Source organism: Danio aesculapii, chromosome 17 (genome assembly GCF_903798145.1).
Source record: "Danio aesculapii chromosome 17, fDanAes4.1, whole genome shotgun sequence".
NCBI lineage: Eukaryota > Metazoa > Chordata > Actinopteri > Cypriniformes > Danionidae > Danio > Danio aesculapii.
In genome coordinates, this window is record NC_079451.1 from 37,672,945 (window position 1) to 37,697,233 (window position 24,289).

The 24,289-nt window shown below is 35.6% G+C and overlaps 1 protein-coding gene across 1 annotated transcript in view; it reads left to right on the forward strand.

Moving 5' to 3' along the window:
- ros1 (c-ros oncogene 1, receptor tyrosine kinase) overlaps window positions 1-23,949 on the forward strand; it is a 38,337-nt gene extending 14,388 nt beyond the window's left edge. The window contains exons 9-28 of the mRNA XM_056477300.1: window positions 256-353; window positions 590-1,095; window positions 2,822-3,025; window positions 3,111-3,221; window positions 4,506-4,684; window positions 4,814-5,005; window positions 6,126-6,226; window positions 6,334-6,548; window positions 6,999-7,171; window positions 7,266-7,422; window positions 10,591-10,683; window positions 10,769-10,901; window positions 10,972-11,137; window positions 12,924-12,988; window positions 14,319-14,448; window positions 15,448-15,545; window positions 15,682-15,885; window positions 18,566-18,700; window positions 19,044-19,207; window positions 22,887-23,949. Coding sequence (XP_056333275.1) covers window positions 256-353; window positions 590-1,095; window positions 2,822-3,025; window positions 3,111-3,221; window positions 4,506-4,684; window positions 4,814-5,005; window positions 6,126-6,226; window positions 6,334-6,548; window positions 6,999-7,171; window positions 7,266-7,422; window positions 10,591-10,683; window positions 10,769-10,901; window positions 10,972-11,137; window positions 12,924-12,988; window positions 14,319-14,448; window positions 15,448-15,545; window positions 15,682-15,885; window positions 18,566-18,700; window positions 19,044-19,207; window positions 22,887-23,038 — 3,276 coding nt within the window. The 3' untranslated portion in view covers window positions 23,039-23,949. The remainder of the gene's footprint in view (window positions 1-255; window positions 354-589; window positions 1,096-2,821; window positions 3,026-3,110; window positions 3,222-4,505; window positions 4,685-4,813; window positions 5,006-6,125; window positions 6,227-6,333; window positions 6,549-6,998; window positions 7,172-7,265; window positions 7,423-10,590; window positions 10,684-10,768; window positions 10,902-10,971; window positions 11,138-12,923; window positions 12,989-14,318; window positions 14,449-15,447; window positions 15,546-15,681; window positions 15,886-18,565; window positions 18,701-19,043; window positions 19,208-22,886) is intronic.
- The last annotated feature ends 340 nt before the right edge of the window (window positions 23,950-24,289 follow it).

Sequence of the window (24,289 nt, forward strand, 5' to 3'; positions counted from 1 at the left end):
TATTTGCTGTTAATTAGGAACTACAATGACATTTTAGACAACATACAGCAAATGTTATATATCTTTATACTGAAAATAAATATGAGTACCCTTAAAACTCATTGCCTTATATCACTTTATTGTAATTATGATTGGTAATGGTGGGATTTTAATAGATCTTTGTCAAAAAACAAACAACTATGAATTAACTTGTACTTACCTTAAATACTTCAACCATACATTGCCGTAATCATACATTCTTTCCCTCAAAGGCAGATTCACTATTGTGGATTAGATGACTGTTTGTCTCCAGTGGATATGAACGTCAACCTTTCCAGTGATGCAGTAAATATAATCGCAGATCCATATAACGGGTGAGTGTGATAAACATAATTAAACAATGGTTGTTTGGTTAAGCACTGTGTTTGCTTTTATATTAAGCTATAAAACATTGCATTATAAACTTAATACTGTAATATTTATTGCTACTATTAAAACTAGTAGGAAACCGCTCCATTAGAGGCATTAAATAACTTCGCTTATCATTTGGTTAGATTGACCAATTAAAGTAAAGGGTAATTTAATAAAACTGATAAATTGTGCTCGTCAGATGGCTCTACATGTTGCTGAGCACTGGGATATATCGCAGTCCTCTTCCAGACGTCTCTAGCCAACAACAAGAGATAAGTCACATCATTAAAGTGCCTTCTGTCTCCAACTTTGTGGTCAGTTTTCCTAATAAGAGACTGGTTTATCATGACAGAAGTGATCAAACGCTCAACGCCACATCTCTGGATGGATTATTCCCCATTACTCTGTACACAAATGTTAACTTTAAAGCAAACAGTATCATTTATGAGGACAATTTCTTCATGCTCAGCAATGGATATGCAGTGTATAAACAAGTCGGCCAGAGTCAAGTGCCCACTTTTTTTGAATATGCTATGGACTGTGATATCGTCCATAGTGAAAATGGTGGATTTGATAATCTGCGCTACTTTAGTACATCTGCGCAACCGTATCCTGTGCCAAGAAAGCCAAAAGACCTACAAGTCCTGTTTGGATCAGATAAAGCCAATGTCTATTGGGATAAGCCTGAAAATACGATGGGAGCAAGTGAGTGATGCATGTTAATAGAATTATTGGATTGATTTATGAGTAGGAGATTTTTTTCATAATCATCAAACCATGTTTATTGGTTTAGATTTAGTTTCTTACTCTATGAAATTACACAGGTTGTCCAATCCCACATAAACAGGTAATATATGGCAATATTTGCAAATTAGATATATGACATACAAGTTCATATTTGAATCTCATATATATAAAATACTGTATATGCAACATATGTTTTAAAATATTACAAAAATCGATATCATATATATTTTTCATATAAAATATATCATATTTTCACCAAATATTACAAAAAATGGCAGTTTCATATATATTGTTTCTAACAATAGGAATTTCAAATATTTGCATAAATGTTCAAATAATAATGTTAAATTTGTGCCCATATATGAACATATTGTACATATACACTTACCAGCCACTTTATTAGGTACACCTTACTAGTAACGGGTTGGACCCCCTTTTTGCCTTCAGAACTGCCTTAATCCTTTGTGGCATAGATTTAATAAGATACTGGAAATATTCCTCCGAGATTTTGCTTCTTATTGACATGATAGCATCACGCAGTTGCTACAGATTTGTCGCTGCACATCCATGATGCGAATCTCCCGTTCCACCACATCCCAAAGGTGCTCTATTGGATTGAGCTCTGGTGACTGTAGAGGCCATTTGAGTACAGTGAACTCAATGTCATGTTTAATAAACCAGTCTGAGATGATTCACGATTTATGACATGGTGCGTTATCCTGCTGGAAATAGCCATCAGAAGATGGGTACACTGTGGTCATAAAGGGATGAAAATAGTCAGCAACAATACTCAGGTAGGTTGTGGCGTTTACACGATGTTCAATTGGTATTAATAGGCCCAAAATGTGCCAAGAAAATAACCCCAAATATTACACCACCACCAACAGCATGAACTGTTAATACAAGGCAGGATGGATCCATGCTTTCATAGTGTTGACACCAAATTCTAACTTCCCATTCAAATGTCGCAACAGAAATTGAGACTCAACAACAATTGAAATTGTTGAAAATTGAACAACATTTTTTCCAGTCTTGGTCTTCTGCTGCTGTAGCCCATCTGCCTTAAGGTTAGACGTGTTGTGTGTTCAGAGATGCTCTTCTGCATACCTCGGTTGTAACAAGTGGTTATTTAAGTTACTATAACCAGTCTGGTCGTTCTCCTCTGACCTCTGGCATCAACAAGGCATTTGCGCCCACAGAACTGCCGCTCACTGGATATTTTCTCTTTTTCGGACCATTCTCTGTAAATCCTAGAGATGGTTATGCGTGAAAATCCCAGTAGATCAGCAGTTTCTGATATACTCAGACCAGCCCGTCTAGCACCAACAACCATGTCATGTTCAAAGTCACTTAAATCACCTTTCTTCCCCATACTGATGCTCGGTTTGAACTGCAGCAGATCGTCTTGACCATGTCTACATGTCTAAATGTATTGAGTTGCTGCCATGTGATTGGCTGATTAGAAATTTGCATTAACGAGCAGTTTGGCAGGTGTACCTAATAAAATGGCCGGTGAGTGTATGTACATATTTTAAGAAACAATTTATGAAACTGCCATTTTTGGTAATATTTGATGCAAATATGACATATTTCATATACATGAAATCCATATATGAACTTGTGTGTCATATTATGTCATTTACATATATTTCCATGTTTCATATTTCGATTTTGTTCCTGACAGGTCCATCTGCCTGGCAAAACTGGACTTATGCTATAAACTGCACAATGAATGGTCTGGTGGTGATGAGTATTAGAGAAATAACCAGCACATATGCGACAGTCCCTGATCTGCAGAGTTCACAGCACTATAAAGTGACGGTCAGGGCTTGTTCTCCTGGAGGATGTTCCAGATCAGTGTCTTATGAAGGAACCACTCTTCATTCTGGTGATTATGCTGATGCATTGTATCATAGGTTTAGCTTAATTTTTAGGAGCTGACTGCTATACTGTAAAAAGCCTCGTCCTTTCAGCTGATGAGCCCCCATACATTGCTGCTGCCAGTGATGGTGACATATGGAAGCAAGATTTGGATAACATTGAATTTATGGAACAAATGGTGTCTTTGATTGGTGATGTGAAAGGTAAGAAACCAGAGAGGTTTTATACAGTCAAGCCCGAAATTACTCATACCCCTGTCAAATTCTGACTTCCTTTTATTCAACCAGCAAGTTTTTTTTTTTTTTTTTTACCAGAAATGACACAGGCTTCTCCTAAAAGATAATAAGGCGATATACAAAATGTTTCTCAGCTTTTATTTACATTTGAACAAAAGTCAGAATTTTCCAGGGGTATGAATCATTTCGAGCTTGACTCTATGTACTGTATATAAAATATAAATAAATAAATAAACAATATTAAATAAGATATAAATATATCACTTACAGTACATGACACTTTCGCCTGAGTTCCAATGCTTGACGGATGGCATGTCTGAAATTGAGGCTGACGCAATCATCATAGCAACTTCAAGCAGTTTGGCAATGCTTGAAGTCACCCATTCAAAGTGAATGGGAAGCGTTGATGCTGACGCCCAGTGTGAATAGGATGTTAAAGGGGTCCTGTTGTACTTTGTATCATTTCAAATGCCTTTAGCGCATAATGTTGCTGTTTGGGTATAAAAAAGCCTCATTTGTTAAAGAAACAATACTTCCCAGATGGAATATACTGATACAAATGCACCCTTCCTTTTCTGTGCTTTTAACATAACTTGAACTTGAAAGCGAGCTGTACTCATGCAACACATTATCTGACGACCTGTTTTCTCACTTTGTGTCTGTGTGTGTATAGCAATGCATGTCAGTTGTTATCAAAATACATGCATGTTTTTTCTTGGTATCTGAGTTACCAAGACAGAAGCTTTAAAGACTCCACTCTCTTCTGGAAAAGGGATGTGTGCAGCAGCTCATTTGCATTTAAAGAGACACATGAAAACATGAACAAGCATGTTTTTACTTCCACCCAAAAAGGAGCATTTGCACTATGATATAATAAATGATTTGTGGGAGCTGACATGTCAAAGAGAAATTGTAGAGGCACCCAAGAGTCTTGTTAATGAGCAAATTTATAACAACTACATTTGAACTAGAAAAAAAAAACAAAGAACCTACTAAATGTCACTTATGATCTTTTTTTATGATCTTTACTGAGAAAAAAGTATTAATTCCTTAACTAAAATCTTCCCCTTACTGTTAAACAAAATAAATCCCACTAGTTTTGATCGATAATAAATATGAATAATATTAAATGTACATGCATAATAAATACCTTTATTATATATGGTATATAAACCATTTGTTCTATTATATATACATATGAGAAAGAGTGAGAGCCTGATATTATTGTATTTTCTTCTTTTTGGTGAGCAGACATGGACTGGTATAATTCTACAATCTACTGGACTAACAGTTCTGGTCACATTAACTGGTTTGATCTGAATAATCGGTCTTTGAGTGTGATGACGATGCCCTCAACAGCAGTGCACGCTGAAGCTCTGGCCTTTGACTGGCTTGGACAGCACCTGTACTGGAGCTGTAACACAAATCAAGTGTGTATTTATATTAAAATGTGCTTGAATAAATAACACGTTGAAGACAAAATAGAAGCTACTAAAACACAAATGCATCATTGAATATGTAGCAGTAGCGTGAACTAATTATGGAACAACTCTGATCAGATATGCAGAGGGTCTACATCTGGTCAAGCAGTTGAGATATTTCTCCAGGCAGACCAGAAGATTCTCAGTCTGGTCATCGATTCATTAAATGCTGCCATCTACTGGACCACTGAAACATCAGTAGAGGCCTGTAGACTGGATGGAGAAGGTTACCAGCTCCTGGATAAACTGAGTGTGTTCTCTGGGAAAGAGGTGAGGACAGATATATGAAATATATATCCTATTTAAAAGTTATTTATGTTGTTATTTATGTTTTTAAAAGATGTCTCTCATGCTCACTAAGGCTGCATTTATTTGATGAAACATTGAGTAAAATGCTTTTTTCTCAATTTGAAATGACTATTGTCAGTTTTACAAATATTTTACATTTCATGTGACAGTAAAGCAGATTTTATTTCAGTCTTCAGTCTCTTATATGCCCATTAAAATAACAGCATTTGGTTTTAATAGAAATATTTAGTATTTAGTCCTTGCTGTAACTTTTTATAAAGTTTAATGCGTCTCCAAACAATAAAAGTATACATTCTTTCTTTCAATAGAAACAAAAATTGAACAGTTTTTTGTATCATTCACACACACTCATCTTGTAGTCTCTTGTATCTAGCCTTGGTAAATAAGTTTCAGTTGTGTATGTATGTATGTATATATATATATATATATATATATATATATATATATATATATATATATATATATATATATATATATATATATATATATATATATATATGTATATATATATATATGTACAGTTGCAATCAGAATTATTAGCCCTCCTGAATTATTAGCCTCCCTGTAAATTTTTTTCCCTCAATTTCTGTTTAACGGAGAGAAGGTTTTTTCAACACATTTCTAAGAATAATAGTTTTAATAACTCATTTCTAATAACTGATTTATTTTATCTTTGCCATGATGACAGTAAATAATATTTGACTAGATATTTTTCAAGACACTTCTGTACAGCTTAAAGTGACATTTAAAGGCTTAACTTGGTTAATTAGGTTAACTAGGCAGGTTAGGGTAATTAGGTAAGGTATTGTATAATGATGGTTTGTTCTGTAGACTATCGAAAAAACATATAGCTTAAAGGGGCTAATAATTTTGTCCCTAAAATGGTGTTTAAAAAATGAAAAATTGCTTTTTTTTTTTCTAGCCGAGAAGAAAAATAATTATCAGACATACTGTAAAAATTTCCTTGCTTTGTTAAACATCATTTGAGAAATATTTTAAAAAGAAAAAATATTTTAAACAAGGTTTAATAATTCTATTAAATATATATATATATATATATGTATGTATATGTATAATCTAGGTTGCTGGTGTCACTTTGAACATGATTGAAGGAAATCTGTATTGGTTGGTTCAGGACGGCTCTCTGCTGAATCTCTACAGAGTGAATATCAGTGGTGACAGGTTGGTACATAAACAAGTCATTAATGAGATGACCAATGTTTTCCTCTTTGAAACTATTTTTTCTACTGAGTTGTGTAAATTTGCCTGTATTTTCTGTACATGTGAAGGATGCAGAAATCCAAAGCAGAAGAATTTGCGAAATGGACCACATCTCAAATCTTCGATCATCAAGTGAGCTACTACAGTGAACGACTTGTTTGGCTGGATGAAAACAAACAGCTCAGGATTCAAGAGTTGAACCTAAACAACAGTGTCCTTATGTCTTCGAATAAAACACTGACAGCCTTTTCTGTTGTACAGAAACTGCTGAAGCCCCTTCCAGGTCAGAGCTGTGTTAAAGGGATAGTTTACCAAAAAATTTACATTTCTAAATTAGAAAAAAATAACAATTTACTATCGGTTGATTAAAATCTGCGTTCAAAGAGGCAGAGACAGACTGAATATATACTAAAAATATAAAGTTTTGAGTTCTGAATTTGAGTTCTGGTTGATGCTTTTCTAGTATGACCACCTTTTGTCAGAAGTTCAAGTGAATTTTGATTTCTGAGGTAGTAGCTATTCACTGGCATTATGTGCTTAAGTATGAGCAGGACATTTCATTAAAGAAAGGTGAGCATACAACATGGGAACTGTAAATAATGTACATTTAAATCAAAACTTTGAGTGGACAGTTTCTTTATATTACACTACATGTATAGTAGTTCATATTCCTCGACGTATTATTCTTGCAAGCTTTCTTATTATTAATAATGTCTTCGTGTTTGTGTAACAGATGGATTCGTATCTCCTCCTGTAGTTATTCCACCTGCAGTTTCCCAAATTGTCCTCGCAGGGAATGCTTCATTTTTCCAGATCCACTGGAAACCCAGCAGTGTTGACTATGGAACTGTGTTTTATTGTGTGGTGTCAAAGGAGGTGTTAAAGAATTTGGATCCACTTCCAAATGTAGGACACTTTTTAATGTAAATCCTACATTTTTCTTTTGACACTTTCCTTGTATAAAATATACTCATGATTTATTTCCTACACATTTCTGCAGAAGTTCCCGACCAGATATTGTCATCCTGTTAATACGTTCACAGAGACGGTCATAAATGTCACAAGATTTAAGCCAGGAGCTGAATTAAACATCAGCATAACTCCTTTTTCATACTGGGGTAGAGGGAAATCAACAGAAACAATTCTCATTACTCCAGGTAAGCATGCTGCTACATTAAATATAAAATTTTAAAAAACTAAACATTTAAAGGTGCTGTATGTAAGTTTTTGACTCTTCTTAATCATAAAAATACCATAAAATGTTTGCAGATATTTAAGAAACATGCAAAGTGAGCATTCTTGTTTATCTGAAAAAAATGCTAAAGTCAGATAACTTTGAAAACGTGTGTTACGTGCCGGAACGCTGTCTTTGTTTTTGTTCTTTTAACTCTGTAACTTCCACTTTAGTCAATTATATTTCAGCAACCCAGCTTGCCTTGATGGAAAACAGTGTATTTGATTCATTCAGTCAGGAAGGCTCTCAAAGCATGTGCCCGCAACAGAAAATGCGACCTCCGGTGGACAGTATTAGCCTCTAAAATGATACACAGATTCATTAGGTGAACAAGTTACATTGTAACCCCGTGTCCTAACGACACGCTAGATTTGCAGTGGTAAGCAATTTGGCTGTTTGCACCATTGGAAACATGACAAAAATGTAAATACAGCTATTCAGAAGCACAGAATAGTGCACTTACTGCACTCCAGCAAAATAGTAAGGATTACAATCTATTCAATACATATTAAAACTCTTTAACATTATTAAATGTAGATGCTGAATCACTGATATGTGTTGGTTTGCACTGAATCACGGTTCTAAAGTTCAATTTTAGGCAAGACACGTTTATTTATATAGCACATTTCATACACAGTGGCAATTCAAAGTGATTTACATAAACAGGAATAAAAGAAACAAGTATAAGAGAAATAAAAACAAATAATAAAAATGGTAAAAAAAGCAAAAAAAAAACAGATAAAATGTGTTATAAAAGAATGAAAAAAAAAAGAAAAACATAATAGTGCGATCTGTCAGGCGTAGCACAGTGCTCATTCAGTAAAGGCACAGCTAAACAGATGTGTTTTCATTGACTTCATTGATCAACGATTTATTGTATTTTCAAGATCTGCTGTGTCTTTCCAAACTCACATTATTAGCATTTAACACTGAATGAAGCACATGAGGTGTACCTGAGGTGATCATTGTTCACCTGTGAGAAATAGAAGCTGTTTCTAAAATAGAAAATTTCAGGTATTGGTGAGGACAAAAGCTCCTTTTGGTATGGAAAATACTTCTTCTGTCGCGTGCCGTTGCTTTTAGTTTGAAAACGTTTCAAATCAGCCTTTAGGCTCGATAGTCAGGCACACTCACGTCAATCTAGCACTTGCGTGGACTCGTCAGAGGAACAGCTGAGTAAAAATGTGTTTTGATCCAGGAGTACAATACCTAGTTCAACCAGTGGGGGTCAAACTTACATACTGCACCTTTAAATCCTCACTATCCTTCAGCTGATTTATCAAGTCATATGTAAGACCCTGATTTATTAGGGGTCGCCACAGCGGAATAAACCGCCAATTACTCTGGCATTTGTTTTGTGCAGAGGATGCTAAACTTTATTAAACTTCAAAAGCAGCTGAGTAAAGTGAATTAATCTTTTATTGTTAATTTAGAATTCACCCTTTTGTTATTTGCAGTCAAAATTAAACAGCCCAGTGCCAGCCCAGTATATAATTTTGATGTAATAAAAAATGCTGAAATGATTTTCTTTATTATTTGGTATTTTGAAGAAATTTCATGTTTGAAAAAATAATCTAAATTATTGAAAAAAGAGAAAATATTATTACAGACACAAATTATATGGCATTTCTCAATGAATTTAATAATAACATTCAATACAGGGTGTCCGCGGGGTCTTAAAAAGTATTAAAAGTTGATAAATCAATGTGGAGAAATTTAAGGCCATCAACAGAACACAGTGTGTCCATATGGCCGGTTTGACTACTTTATCTTTAGAGGTGCCCAAAGGAGTGCTGCAGGGATCGATATTAGGAACTATATTATTCTCTATTCACATTAGTAACTTGTGTGACAACCTTCCAAATGCCTTTTATCATTTGTATGCTGATGACAAAATGATTTATTGCTGCTCTCCTTCACTTGACCAGGCCATGTAATCTTTACAGTCTGCTTTTAATATTGTTCAGTCTCAACTTCAGGATGTAAAATTGGTTTAAATGAGTGAATCTAAAATAATATTAGATATCTGAAAGATTTTAATATTTACATTTGTTCAAATGTATGAACATTTATATACATTTATTTATGTATTATATCATTGCTTCAAATTACAAAAAGCGAATTACCGCTTATGCGAGGTGTTTCTAATGCAGTGTCTATAGGGCTGACAGTAAATCTGGCCTTATTCTCTCCTCTAGCTGCCATCATCAGTCTCACACATTTTTTTCCTTTTTCTGAAAGTCTTGCTAAAACCATTGTGGAATTTTTCTTTTATTATCTCAGCAAATAGGATTGAAAAAAAAATGGTTGTACTTTCACATTCACTGCGCTCTATGTTTACCCAACCAAGAAGCCTTCCGCTACTGAGAAACCCGAAAATGTGAAAAGGGTCTGTTTTTTTTTTTTTTTTTTTCTGATTAAATAAAGAAACATATATAAAAAGTATTATAAAGTCTTAAATGCTATTTTACAAGGTATTAAATTTAGTGTATTTTTTTGATTATACAATGTATAGTTTGCCTGAATTTAATCTGTGAAAATTGAGATGCTGTGTAGTTTACGAAATCTATACAATCCTGCTAGATTTTACATCCCTCTGCTTTGTTTACTACCCAAGACAACGGAGTCATTTCTGCAGTTCTGTAGGCTTCACCTGCTGGATTAGCATTTGTAATCAGGTATATGAATGATGTTTTAGTTTTAGATTAGTTTCTCACATTCAGTGTTTAGTAAATATACTGTAAGTTAAATTGTCGCCAATGTTACCGGTTGAAACCAAAAATGGTTATCAAGTCTTAAAATGTATGAAAAGAGTCTCTAAAAAAGTCTGAAAAGGTATTTAATTTCACTCTCTGATTCATATATATATAAATTTAACATTTAATTTTATTAAATTAAGGCAGATTAGTGCCACCTGCTGGGAAAATAACCCATGTTGTGAACCATGATCAACAGGGATGAACTATATTGAACAGGGATGTTTGATCAGAACTCATCTTACTGGTAAAAACACATTGTTTTGCTTTTGTGTGCTGCATTTTCGCAGTCTAATAAACAAAGTGATTTTAATTGCGCTCTGGTTGTCGACCAGCAGGTACTTCAGACACCGACAAGACACTGATTATTGCAATCGTATCAGTCGCTGTTGGTGTCACACTGATTATTCTCATCCTCGCTGTAGTCAGTAAGTAAACAAATGACAAAAAAATCCTAATATCAAAACTAACAAGAGAGTATGAAAGTACATTTCACCCAGTGTTTTGATGTAGTTTGGCACAGACACCATAAGAAGAAGGATCATGGGACAGCTACACATCCATCCAGCTTGCACATCCATCCAGATGAGGAGTTGGCGTATGTTCGAGGTTTAGTTGGGCTTGAGAATGGCTGCTTTGCTATCAGGTACATCTCACACAAACTGAGGCTTTATTTGAATGGGATTGAATGTTAATATATAAACTACCTTCCCCAGTAACACACCCAGCCGAGCAGAGATCGAGGCACTCCCTGTGTTTCCCAGAGACCGTCTGAAGCTACAGAGGCTGTTGGGTAGTGGTGCTTTCGGAGAAGTTTATGAAGGAGTTACTGTTGGGAGCCAAATCAATGGAGTTGAGCCAGAGAGAAAAGTGGCCGTCAAGGTAAACCTTTGAGTAAATGAATAGTAAACATTTTTCTCTAAATATATATTTTAAATTAAGGTTCTTCATTGGCTTCTATGGCTATCCAAAAATGAATATTTACAGATAGATAATTTACTCAAAGATGTAGGTGCCTTTTTTCTTCAGTAGAAGTAATGATTATTTATAAACTAATTTCGAGAGAATCACATGCTTATGATTGACCATGGCTGGACCTGCATTAACTATCACTTGATTCTCCAATGACATGTTTCCTAAGTCACTATAAATAAGTCTTCCTAGCACAGTCATCTTCGTCTTGAAGAATCCTCCCTTCCTCTCCCATTCCTCCCCCTTCTTCCTAGATTGGGCAGCATAGCGGCCCAGTAGTTAGCACTGTTGCCTCACAGCAACAACATCACTGGTTCTAATCCTTACCAGGCCAGTCTGTGTGGAAGACATATGTTGTAAGTAAATTAACTAAGCCAAATCGGCTCCATAGTCAAGTTCTTAGCCAACAGTATTTCTCCCTCATGAAATAATTCGCCATTAGCCACTAATAAGCGGGGGAGTTCTAGAGAGCTACCTGAGCTCAAACTCCCCTCTCGCCCTACAAACAGAAGGGACCCCCGGGCTCGAGAATCTTTTGAGCTCAGGGCTCTCTCCCGGGACAGCATGTCAAACAAGCTTATAATCAATCATCAGCTAAGTGTGAACTCTCGAAAGAAGAGTTTGATCTGAATTCGTGGTCCTCGGTAATTTGTATAATGCAAGTCAATGTTTAGCCATTTTTGAGATTAAAAATAAACACATGCAAACAAGTCCAAATCAATCTCTGTGGCTCCCAATGATACACTAAGGACTTGAAGTGAAAGGATCAGTAAGAAATTGAACATTATTTAGAGTATTATTAGCTTTATACTGATTAAAAGAGCTGCATTTCATGCGATTAGAAATATTTAGGATTAGTCTTTGCTGTAACTTTTTGAGTTGAATGCATCTCTGACAATAATTGAACAGTTGTTCACGTTTCACACACTCATATTGTAGCTTCTTGTATCTAGCCTTGGCGAATAAATTTCAGTCATGGATTAAATGTATATGTATAATCTAGGTTGCTGGTGTCACTTTGAACATGATTAAAGGAAATCTGTACTTTTTTTACTTAATTTGTATAATGCAAGTCATTGGTTACCCGTTTTTGAGATTAAAATAAACACATGCAAACAAGTCCAAATCAACCTCAGTGTCTCCCAATGATACACTGAGGTCTTATACAGCGAAATGATTGGTCTGTGCAAAAACTTTAACATTATTTACTATATAATTAGCTTTAATCCACAGCATGGGTTAACCGTTCTCTTAACAAAAATGTCACCTACATCTTCATTTGCCTGTGAGTGAGTAAATTAACTAGATGTTCCTTTGCATTGCATTTTCATTATAGAATTTCTGATAGATTACTTTAGTATAAAGTTCATAAAATGACCTTTTTCATATTTTGAAGAACATTTAATAATTGTAATGTATCAAAGGACCAATTCAATTCAAATGTTCATGAATGGTACACATTCATTAGATAAAGGTCTTTATTTTAAGAGAGGAAGGAGGGTTATTGACATGATTAAAATAAAATGAAAGAAAAAATGGTACTTTTATGTTGACTATGGCATTACTGTGGGGGAAAAGCCACTTAAAACCTTTATTTTATTGTGATTTCTCATATAGTTCAATGGAGAATTTGAAATATGTCTAGCTGCTCCTAACTGAAGTAAATGAAATATATCACGAATCAATCTCTTCACAGACTCTGCAGAAAGATGCCAGTGACTACGAGAAAACTGAATTCCTAAAAGAAGCTCATTTGATGAGGTGAAAGACATGTTCGCTCTCAGCATCACACTGAAAATATGATTATAATAGGGCACAATGTGGCAAAACAAATGATGATAATGAGGCGCCCTGGCTTGGAGCAAATTGCAGTGTTTGTTGCTGTTTATTTTTCTGGTAGACAATTCAAAGCTAAAATGGTGTTATACCCGTGGGGCAATGCATAAACATATATGTTTTATGCTATAACAATATCATTTTATCTAAATTTCAAAATGTTGTCATTTAGAGCATTCTTTAAAAAGAAAATGTATATTTTGACACAAATGTTTTCATTTGGTATGTGTGAAAATCAGGGATATTCCACTAAATATTGCTTTATAAACATTTCTGAAGTTATAATTAAGTTGTACTTCATTAATTCATATTCCTTTGGCTTAGTGCCTTATTTATTAGGGAGTCGTCACAGCAGAATGAACCGCCAACTCATTCGTTCATTCATTTTCCTTCGGTTTAGTCCCTTATTTATCAGGGGTCACCAAAGTGGAATGAACCGCCATCCATATGTTTTACGAAGTGGATGCCCTTCCAACTGCAACCCATTACTGGGAAACACCCATACACTCTCACACACTCATACACTACGGCCAAATTAGTTATTCCAATTCAACTATATTGCCTGTCTTTGGACTGTGGGGGGAAGCAGGAGCACCTGGAGGAAACCCTCGCCAACATGGGAGAGAACATGCAAACTCCACACAGAAATGCCAACTGACCCAGCCGAGGCTTGAACCAGTGACCTGCATTGGATTTATGTTAAACATGCCCTGTGTGTGTGTGTGTGTGTGTGTGTGTGTGTGTGTGCGTGCGTGCGTGCGTGCGTGCGTGCGTGCGTGCGTTTGTGTAAAGATCAGTGTTGGAAAAAGTTACTTTTAAAAAAATACAATCTTAAAACTTAATCTTAATCCTTGACAAAAAATGATCAAATTAACATTACTTTCCTTAAAAGGTAACCGAGTAATACGTTTCGTTTATTTTTTAAGTCAAGATTGTGATATATTACTTTAAAAAAGTGTCCTTACCCAATATTGGTAAAGATGTGTTAAAATCCTTCAGAAATCGTTCTGATTTTGTGCACATAAATATTCTTATTATCTTCAATGTAGAAATCTGAATAGTAATGTGGAAACATGTTATGCATTTCTTCAGAATTCCTTGATAAATAGAATTTTTTTTTTTAAAGTTCATCCCAAGCTTTAAAAAACATTTATTTCATTTACTGACTCCAATTTTTTTAAATGACTGTTTATTTATTAAAATAACACATTCTGTGGCACAATTAATATGCATTGTTTTATTTGTGGCTCTCCAGTCAGTTTAGTCATCCTAATATCCTGCGTCTGCTTGGAGTGTGTCTGCTAAACGAGCCACATTACCTCATCCTGGAGCTGATGGAAGGAGGAGACCTTCGTTCTTACCTCAGAGGAGCTCGACCCACAAATGTGAGCCATTCTTTTGATGCATAGTCAGATACCTTCATTATTTCTACCATTATCACAGGTCCTAAAATACGACAGAGTTAAACTGTGTCAGGACAAATTCTTTCTATAACTTTGATAGAAATGGATTACAATCAATCAAAAATTATAAAATGTTTACTTTCTGTTGGTTTTAAGTCAGCTGTATGAATATTTATAATACAGTGCCCATAGGGTAATAAATAAGAACACTCCTTATATATCTATTTTTGTGAATAGATGAATACTTATTATAAGATGCAATTCAATCAAATATTTGTGTATATTAGTTATAAACCAAAACAAAAAGACCTCATTTGAATTTAAATGTATTATTTTTCTATTCCTAAAGATGTTCAGTGACCAAACTCTTATATTATTGAATATAACTGTTTAATAAAACTGTTTTGTTTAAATGCAAGGCGGCATGGTGGCTCAGTGGTTAGCACTGTCGCCTCACAGCAAGAAGGTCGCGGTTTGAGTCCCGGCTGGGCAAGTTGGCATTTCTGTGTGGAGTTTGCATGTTCTTTCCATGTTTGTGTGGGTTTCCTCCAGGTGCTCCGGTTTCCCCCACAGTCCAAAGACATGCGCTATAGGTGAATTGAGTAAACAAAATTGGCCGTAGTGTATGCGTGTGAATGTGAGAGTGTATGGGTGTTTCTAAAGGCATAAAGGCATCTGCTGCGTAAATATGTGCTGGATAAATTGGCGGTTCATTCCGCTGTGGCGAAATGAATGAATGTTTAAACACCAAAATAAATTTTCTATATTCACTGAAAAATGGAACAAAATATTCATTTTCAAAGGGAGTGTGCTCATTTTTACTTGCCATTGTATGTCATGGTTTATTTTGCTATCCTCACTGCTGAGGAACTCTATAGTGTCCTGAACCAACTAGTGAAAATAAAAATATATACACTGTTGTCTGAATAATTTTTGGTTTGACTGTATATTAGCTGCATTCACTGATCTTTTGTCTCACAGAACCATAAAGAGCTACTGACCCTCAGCAGCCTTCTGGACATCAGTTTGGATGCCGCCACTGGATGTGCTTATTTAGAGAGGATGCACTTTGTTCATAGGTATGAAGATGTGCTCGTGTATTGCTGATGCATTCTTAAACAGTACAGAATGTACAGATAAAATGCCATGTGGATAAAAGTGTCTGCCAAATGTTAATGCATCTAAATGAGACTGTGTTGAATACTTTATGTACAGGGATATTGCAGCAAGGAACTGTTTGGTGTCAGTAAGAACTTACACAGACCCAGAAAGGGTCGTTAAAATTGGAGACTTTGGATTGGCTCGTGATGTGTATAAGAACGACTACTACAGGAAGAAGGGTGAAGGTCTGCTTCCTGTTCGCTGGATGTCACCAGAGAGTTTAACGGATGGCATTTTCAATAAATATTCTGATGTCTGGTCAGTATTTAGGATACTATTTTTGCCAAACACTATTAATTGATGTGTTCTGGGTTCCATACCGACATACATGTGACCTTTTAATTGTGTGTTTTTTTAATTTTTATTTATACACTCACTGGTGACTTTATTAGGTATACCTTATTAGTACCGGGTTGGACCCCCTTTTGCCTTCAGAATTGCCTTAATCCTTCATCAAGGTACTGGAAATATTTCTCAGAGAGTTTGGTCCATATTGACATGATAGCATCACGCAGTTGCAGCAGATTTGTCGGCTGCACATCCATGATGCGAATCTCCTGTTCCACCACATCCCAAAGGTGCTCTATTAGGTTGAGCTCTGGTGACTGTGGAGGCCATTTGAGTACAGTGAACTCATTGTCATGTTCAAGAAACCAGTCTGAGATGATTCATGCTTTATGATATGGTGCGTTATCCTGCTGGAAGTAGCCATCAGAAGATACACTGTGGTCGTAAAGTGATGGACATGGTCAGCAACAATACTCAGGTAGGCTGTGGCGTTGACACGATGCTCAATTGGTACTTATTGGTACTAGCCTCAGTTTCCTGTTCATAGCTGACAGGAGTGGCACCTAGTGTGATCTTCTGCTGCTGTAACCCATCCGCCTCAAGGTTGGACGTGTTGTGCATTCAGAGATGCTCTTCTGCATACCTCAGTTGTAACTTGGTTATTTGAGTTACTGTTGCCTTTATATCAGCTCAAACCAGTCTGGCCATTCTCCTCTGACCTCTGGCATCAACAAGGCATTTGCCCCACAGAACTGCCGCTCACTGGATATTTTCTCTTTTTCAGACCATTTTCTATAAACCCTTGAGATGGTTGTGTGTGAAAATCCCAGTAGATCAGCAGTTTTTGATATACTCAGACCAGCCCGTCTAGCACCAACAACCATGTCATGTTCAAAGTCACTTAAATCACTTTTCTTCCCCATTCTGATGCTCGGTTTGAACTGCAGCAGATCGTCTTGACCATGTCTACATGTCTAAATGCATTGAGTTGCTGCCATGTGATTGGCCGATTAGAAATTTGCGTTAACGAGCAGGTGTACATAATAAAGTGGCCGGTGAGTGTATATCACATTTAAAAACAACAAATGTTGACCAAAGTGCTTTACAAATCAATCAACACACAAAAAATGTAAAAATATATACTTGCACGTGTAAACATATTTAAATTAATTACAGACGAATGCTCAAGACAGAAGATGATTTTTAAATGGCATTTCCACAATTGCACATAAAAGTCTTTTAGGTTATTAAAATGTTCTATACAATAAGGACAAATCACTAAAAATTGTCTACAATGATTCTTTTATTGTATCAAAAATCCACAGTGGAACCTTAATTTTTGTGTCAAAGAAGAAAAGTGTTTACAAGCATTAAAACAACAGTTATATGCAGCTTTATTTTTATCACCCATACATTAGAATGTATCCTGTTTATTTTTATACATAATTTGTTGCTGCGATTTACACATAAGACATCCACTAAAATTTCATTTAGTGTAACAATAATTATATGCCTGTATAATCGTGTCGTATTTAGAACATTTATAGAATATTTAGAAGAGTGATTTGATAGCGTATTTAGACTTGTGAAAATATTAATTAACTGTCATTTTAAAATCTTTATGCAAGAAATGTTAATTCACTTAAAATATAGTAACATTTGGAGTGATCACATAATTTCATGAATATACCTTCTAAAAGTACAGCTCAGAATAAGTATGTCAGCTCATTTTTATATAAATATTTCTGTTACTCTAAATGACAATATGTAACAGTATATTTGCTCATATGTTGATATTTTATGTCCACAAATGTTATTTGAAACATTAAAGTAGACTCTTAACTTGAATCTATAATGTTTTTTATAGAGCTGGGCAAAGATTAATCGTGTCTATTTGCATCCAAAATATATATATATTTTTTTACATAATATATGTGCGTGGACTGTTTATATATAAAAGCACACATGCATGCATATATTTTAGGAATAATTATTTCTATTTAGATATAAAATATATATATGCACTGTATATGATACAAGTTATATATAAATTTAAATATCTATGTAACAAAATAGTTTTGTGATTATATATGTGTGTGTATCACATATACATAGTAAATATAAATATTCATTCATTTTCTTTTTAGATTAGTCCTTTTATTAATCAGGGGTCGCCACAACGGATTGAACCGCCAACTTATCCAGCATATGTTTTACACAGCGGATGCCCTTACATGCACAACCTAGCAGTGGGAAACATCCATACACTCTCATCCACACACATACACTACGGACAACTTAGCTTACCCAATCACCTATAGTGCATGTCTTTGGACTTGTGGGGGAAACCGAAGCACCCGGAGGAAACCCACATGAACACGGTGAGAACATGCAAACTCTACACAGAAATGCCAACTGACCCAGCCGAGGCTCGAACCAGCGACCTTCTTGCTGTGAGGCGGCATTGCTACCCACTGCGCCACCGTGCCGCCTAAATTTATCTTTATCTGAGATAATCTTTATCTGATTAATCTTTACCCAGCGCTAATTTTTTATCAGTCTAAAATCGTTTGTAAATTAAATTCTAACAACAAAATGGGATCATGCGTAGTCGTATAAAAATAATTTCTTATGATTCGCTCATTTTCAGGGCATTTGGTGTGCTCTTATGGGAGATTTTGACATTAGGAAAGCTTCCATATCCCACATACACCAATCATGAAGTCTTAAGCCACATCAGTACAGGAGGACGACTGTCCTCCCCAGCAGGCTGTCCGCAGAGACTGTAAGTCATATCAGTAGATTCCGTTCAATTTTATTCAAGCTTATTTGTATAGATCTTTCACAGAAATTATCATTTTAAAGCAACTTTACAAAAGGAGCAAATTATTACATTACAATCAAGATCAGTTGTGTGTATATGGTGGACAATATATGTACATAATTAACCTGCAGTTATACAAAATATAGTGTAAAAAAGTTGATGACTGTATAATATGCTTTCAATGAAGTGATCTGATCATAATTGACAATATTTTGTGTATATTGTTCTCCTCAAAGTCCTCTTGGCATTGATATGACTGATACAATAGATTTGATAATAAAATCACATGCTGTTTTTTTTGTAGGTATAATCTGATGATGAGCTGCTGGAGTAAAGAACCAGCTGACAGGCCAAACTTCCAGTTCCTCGAGGAAACCATGAGGAAACTGAGGAATTATGAAACCAATAAAAGAGCAGACCAGAATAATGGAGCAGATGGACATGTGAACCAAGCCTACCTGGGAGACAGTAGGATCTTATATCAATATAATCCATGCAAATATAAAAATATCATCAAATATATTAGCTTTATATCTTCATATAAAAGATAATAAATGATGTACACAATTACACCTAAATCAGATATACATGTTTTTGACCGTTTGCCAGATACGTACAAATTCCCAGTGAAAAGTTTGGAAACAGTACGATTTGTTAATGTTTTATAATAAGCTTATTCTGTTCACAAAGCCTGCATTTATTTCATTGAAAATACAGTAAAAACTGTTTAATGTTATTGCAGTATTAGATAACTATTAGTTTAATAATCGAAGTTTAAAATTCAATTAATTATTGTGGTTTTAAAGCTGAATTGTTCGCATGATTAGTCTTCAGTGTCAAATCACAATAAATTGTTTAAGAGTGGAAGTAAATACGTTTATAATGTAACAAAAAAATTAAATAAAAGCTAATATTTTGATCTTTCTTTTTATCAAAGAATCCTAAAAATGAAATGTATTACAGTTTCCATTATACTTTCATTATACTATCAAGCGAAAAAAACAAATTTTACAGGGTGTCCGCAGGGTCTTAAAAAGTCTTAAATTTCACAAAAACAAAATTTTAGGTCTTAAAAAGTCTTAAATTCACTGAAATATTGTCTTGATTGTCTTACAGTTTTTCCAACTGCTTACACACAACATGTTTTCATGTCACACAATTTCTGAAACCTCTCACTCAAAATGCAAAACTACACAGCAAATCTCCAAAACCAGAAGCTATTTCTTAGCCTTAATTTCAGTTTTCAATCGCATTAAACCCTTTTTCAAAACTTTACACACAACGCTCTACCTAAAACACAAATTCTAACAACAAGCCACTTTTCCTTTTCCAAACACAACCAATCAAAATGCAACACTTAGGCCCCGTTTACACTAAGTCGTACTGTTTTAAAACACATACGTTTTGCTACAGTTATGCCATCCGTCCACACTACACCGGAGTTTTCGAGCCACAAAAACGGAGCGTTTTGAAAACGCTGGAGAGGCTGTTTTCATTCTAAAAGCTGCTGCTCCGTCTCAGTGTGGATGGGGGAAAACGGACACATCTGAAAACGGAGGCGGGGCTGAAGACATTTGCCTATTTTATTAGTGCTTTTTCCTCAATATTAAGTAGCCTACACACAGTTCAGTCTAACAATCCTCTCCTTGTAAGTTCAGACTTTGCAAGTTTGATATGGAAAACATATGCTGTATAGACTCCAACATATCATTTTTATGATATTATCCAAACTTATCCTTGTGCTCAGCCAAAACACGTTACCTGAGAACAAGTAATAGATTCAAAAGACCAAAGTCTGGGAATATGTCGTTAGATATATACAACAAGATGAATTAAACATCACGTTTAACAAATATAGTGAGATTAGATCCAGCGGTAGATCCTTGATGAACAGTCTGACGTGCACAGCTCTCATATGGGTATGTGCTCAAATCACGCTGCAGTGCATGCCAGAGAGTGTGTGTGTGGTCACGTGATGTGCGTTTCCAGTGGTGTAATGTGGACGGAGAGTGTCCCAATTCTCTTTAGCTTGAAGGCGTTGGGCTAAGGGGAAGGGGTAGATACCCCTTCGAACTGAGATTTTTCAGGACCACACTCGAAACCAAGGGGTAAAAAAAAATTCCCAGAATGCACCAGCCACAACTGCAAATTTAAGTGTACAAAGTGAAGTTTCATAAACTAATTTCGAGAGCGCCTTCTTGCTGTGAGGCGACAGTGCTTCCACTGAGCCACCATATCGTCCAAATCTCTATTTATAACTTATATTTTAACAGTCTGTTGTGCATTTGTTTAGTTTAATACTATTTTTTTCAACATAACTTACAAAAAACTCTTTAAAAAATGTATGTATAGAACTAGGGTCTGCTTGTTTTGACACATTAAATATTAAATATATGGCTAAGAAAGAATTAATTAGATTTTTTTAATTAGTGTTTTTTGATGGGTCAAGAAAAAATATTTTTTTCTGCTGGGCCATTAAACAAATGTCATTCTTGATGGTCTTAAAAAGGTCTTAAAAGTCTTAAATTTGACTTGGCGAAACCTGCTGAAACCCTGATTTCAGCACTGATAATAGGTTGTTTTCAATCACGTGGTTCTGGTGAAGCATGGAATTCAGATGGAGGGCGGGAAGTAAAAACTGAATGGGAAACAGAGGAAAGTCCATATTTTTGTGATTTATACCATATTTCAAAGGAGATATAAACAGAAAATAGCCACATATGCTGGGCATGATCTTTATATCATGAAAATGTATTTGCCGGTCATTGAAGCTATGTGTAATATAACCTATTACAATACATGAAAAATACTGTAGTAAATTCAATAGTGTTTGGAAGCATAGTATAGAAAATTACTTGAATTAAACTGTCGTAGAAAGTATATTGTTGCTGTGGTACAACACAACTGTAGTAATAAACAAATGAATCAATAGGCATCCGTTTCCTACACTATACACCATCACAATACACCAGAGTTTACACTAACGTGATTTATTACAGTTTATCAGTGTACTATGCTTCATTATTCTGTAGCATTCATTAACAAAGACTTGCACATGTTTATTAACATGTTAATTAACATGTTTATTATAAATTACTATAGTTTTTCCCCCATGCGGCTATCTTCCAGACATCACGAAATAACAGATGAAAGCTTACAAAAGCATGGACACGTAGTTTATATTATTTATTTACTTATATTTGTAAGGGGGTAAAGGGCTTCACAATAATAACCGTCTGGTTTTGTCACAAGAATTTCCTTTTTGTTTTGATGAACTTACCATCAATAAACATTCACCGCTGCTGCGCATCTCGATGTTAATGCTACAGTTGTTTACTCCACCAAAACGCATTGGAATAATGCAAAACAAGATGGAGATTTCATTTACATGGCAGGGTACGTTATTTATATTCTCCTGGATTTTGTTTAGGTGTGGTGGTGTTTGTATCTGATTTTTATATAACACATTGACATATTTAAACACATAGCTAGGCCTGTATATCTTTATTGGTGCTGTCAAACAAATTATCGCGGTCAAAAAAAGTTTGTACACATAGATGTATTGAAAAAATGTTTGTTACATGCCGCCTTTTCTAACGTTTTTCAGCTTTCAGCCAGTTTCTTGAACTTTCCCCTGTTTATGAGCACTTTAAACAATTATAAACAACATAAAACAGAAACATTTAGATTTTCTGATAGCGATTCCTATGTAGAAAAATCACTTCCTGTTCTCTATCTGAATTTCAAGCGTCATCAATTATGTCATGTGAAAACAACCTATTGTAAGAATCAATATTAGTGATTTTGTACCAATAATAACTGATCAGAATAGAACAGCAAGTCATCATATGTTCATGAGTAGTGAAGGATTATGTGACACTGAAGACTGGAGTAATGATGATGAAAATTCAGCTTATAATCACAGAAATAAAATTAACTTGAATCTACATTCAATAAGAAATCAGTTATGTCAGATTATAATATAATAATATTTCACAATTTAACAGTTTTTTTCTGCAGTTTTGATTGAAGAAATGCAGTTTTGGTGAACAGAATTAAATTTAAAACATTGAAAATATCTAAATGACTCCAAACTTTTGACTGGTAGTGTATCTCTGATGGTAACTGTGTTTGCTGGTTTCTCCAGAAGAGGAGGTCTGCGCTGGCGTGGATGAAGATGAAAATCTGGAAACTGGACTTTCTCCTGTTCTGAGCAATGAAGGACTGAATTATTTGATGTATCGAGCCGAGAGTCTGGACAGTGTACAATCAGCCTCATCGAATCCCAGAGAAGATTGATATTGAGTGTGTGAGCGATAGAGTGTTATATGTGTGTGTGAAATGTTGCTGTTTTGAAAATTCTGCAAGAACTCCAATGTTACTCCTTAGCAATCTGGTTGAGAAATGTGCTGCATCACTGAAGATGGTTGTAGTAATGTTAGATGTTGATTTTGTTACCGGGGGGAAGGAGGCGGAGAACCGCAGAAACTTTAAAGGTATATTTATTAATAAAAGGGATGGTAGCTCCTCACGGAGACTGCCATCCAAACCAAAACAAACACAACTGTGTCCAGGCCTGGACCTTTTTCCGCTTCCTCTGCCATAGTTCCACCTCGTCTTACTGTGCGTTCACACTGAAGGCGGTGACATTGTCAAAGGTCACTCTGGCTACCCTGGCAACAACGCTGTCTGCCTTCAGCTCCAGCGTCAAGAGCGTCAACATTCGCTACTTAGATCTCGTGTCTAAAGGGGCAGTTGCAGCATATCACATCAATTACATTCCTGCATAAAACATGCTTTCTAGCATGAAAATGTTGCACACTTTTTATTCAATTCAATTCACCTTTATTTGTATAGCGCTTATACAATGTAGATTGTGTCAAAGCAGCTTCACATAAAAGGTCACAGTAAATAGGAACAGTGTAGTTCAGTTTGTAGTGTTTAAGTTCAGTTCAGTTTAGCTCAGTTCAGTGTGGTTTAATAACCACTACTGAGAGTCCAAATACTGAAGAGCAATCCAACGATGCGCAGCTCTATAGATCCCGAACCATGCAAGCCAGTGGCGACAGCGGAGAGGGAAAAAAAAACTTCACTAATGGCGGAAGTGAAGAAAAAAACCTTGAGAGAAACCAGGCTCAGTTGGGCACGATCATTTTAATTTCTCCGCTGGCCAAACGTCTTGTGCAGAGCTGCAGTCTCAGTGGCGTAGGCTGGAAGCTGGCCTCAGCGAAGACTCGTCTGTCTCTGGAGTGTCACAGGAATCAGTCTCGTGTTCTCCACTCTTCCGTGACCACCACAGAAGCTGCTCAGGATACGGCCTGGTCCAGGATATGGAAACCTTGGGATCATCTCATCGTTGGTCTTGGATCGAATCAGTGACTTTGCATAGTCTCAGGGCCTCGGGAAGAGTATCCCCTGGTGGAAATGGAGAATAAAGAAAATAATTAGCTTAGCTGCTGTTCATAGTGTATATAAACTAGATGCAGATCCTGTGTGGAAGCCCCCTAAGTGGTGCACTAAGTGTATGCTTTACTGAACAGATAGGTCTTT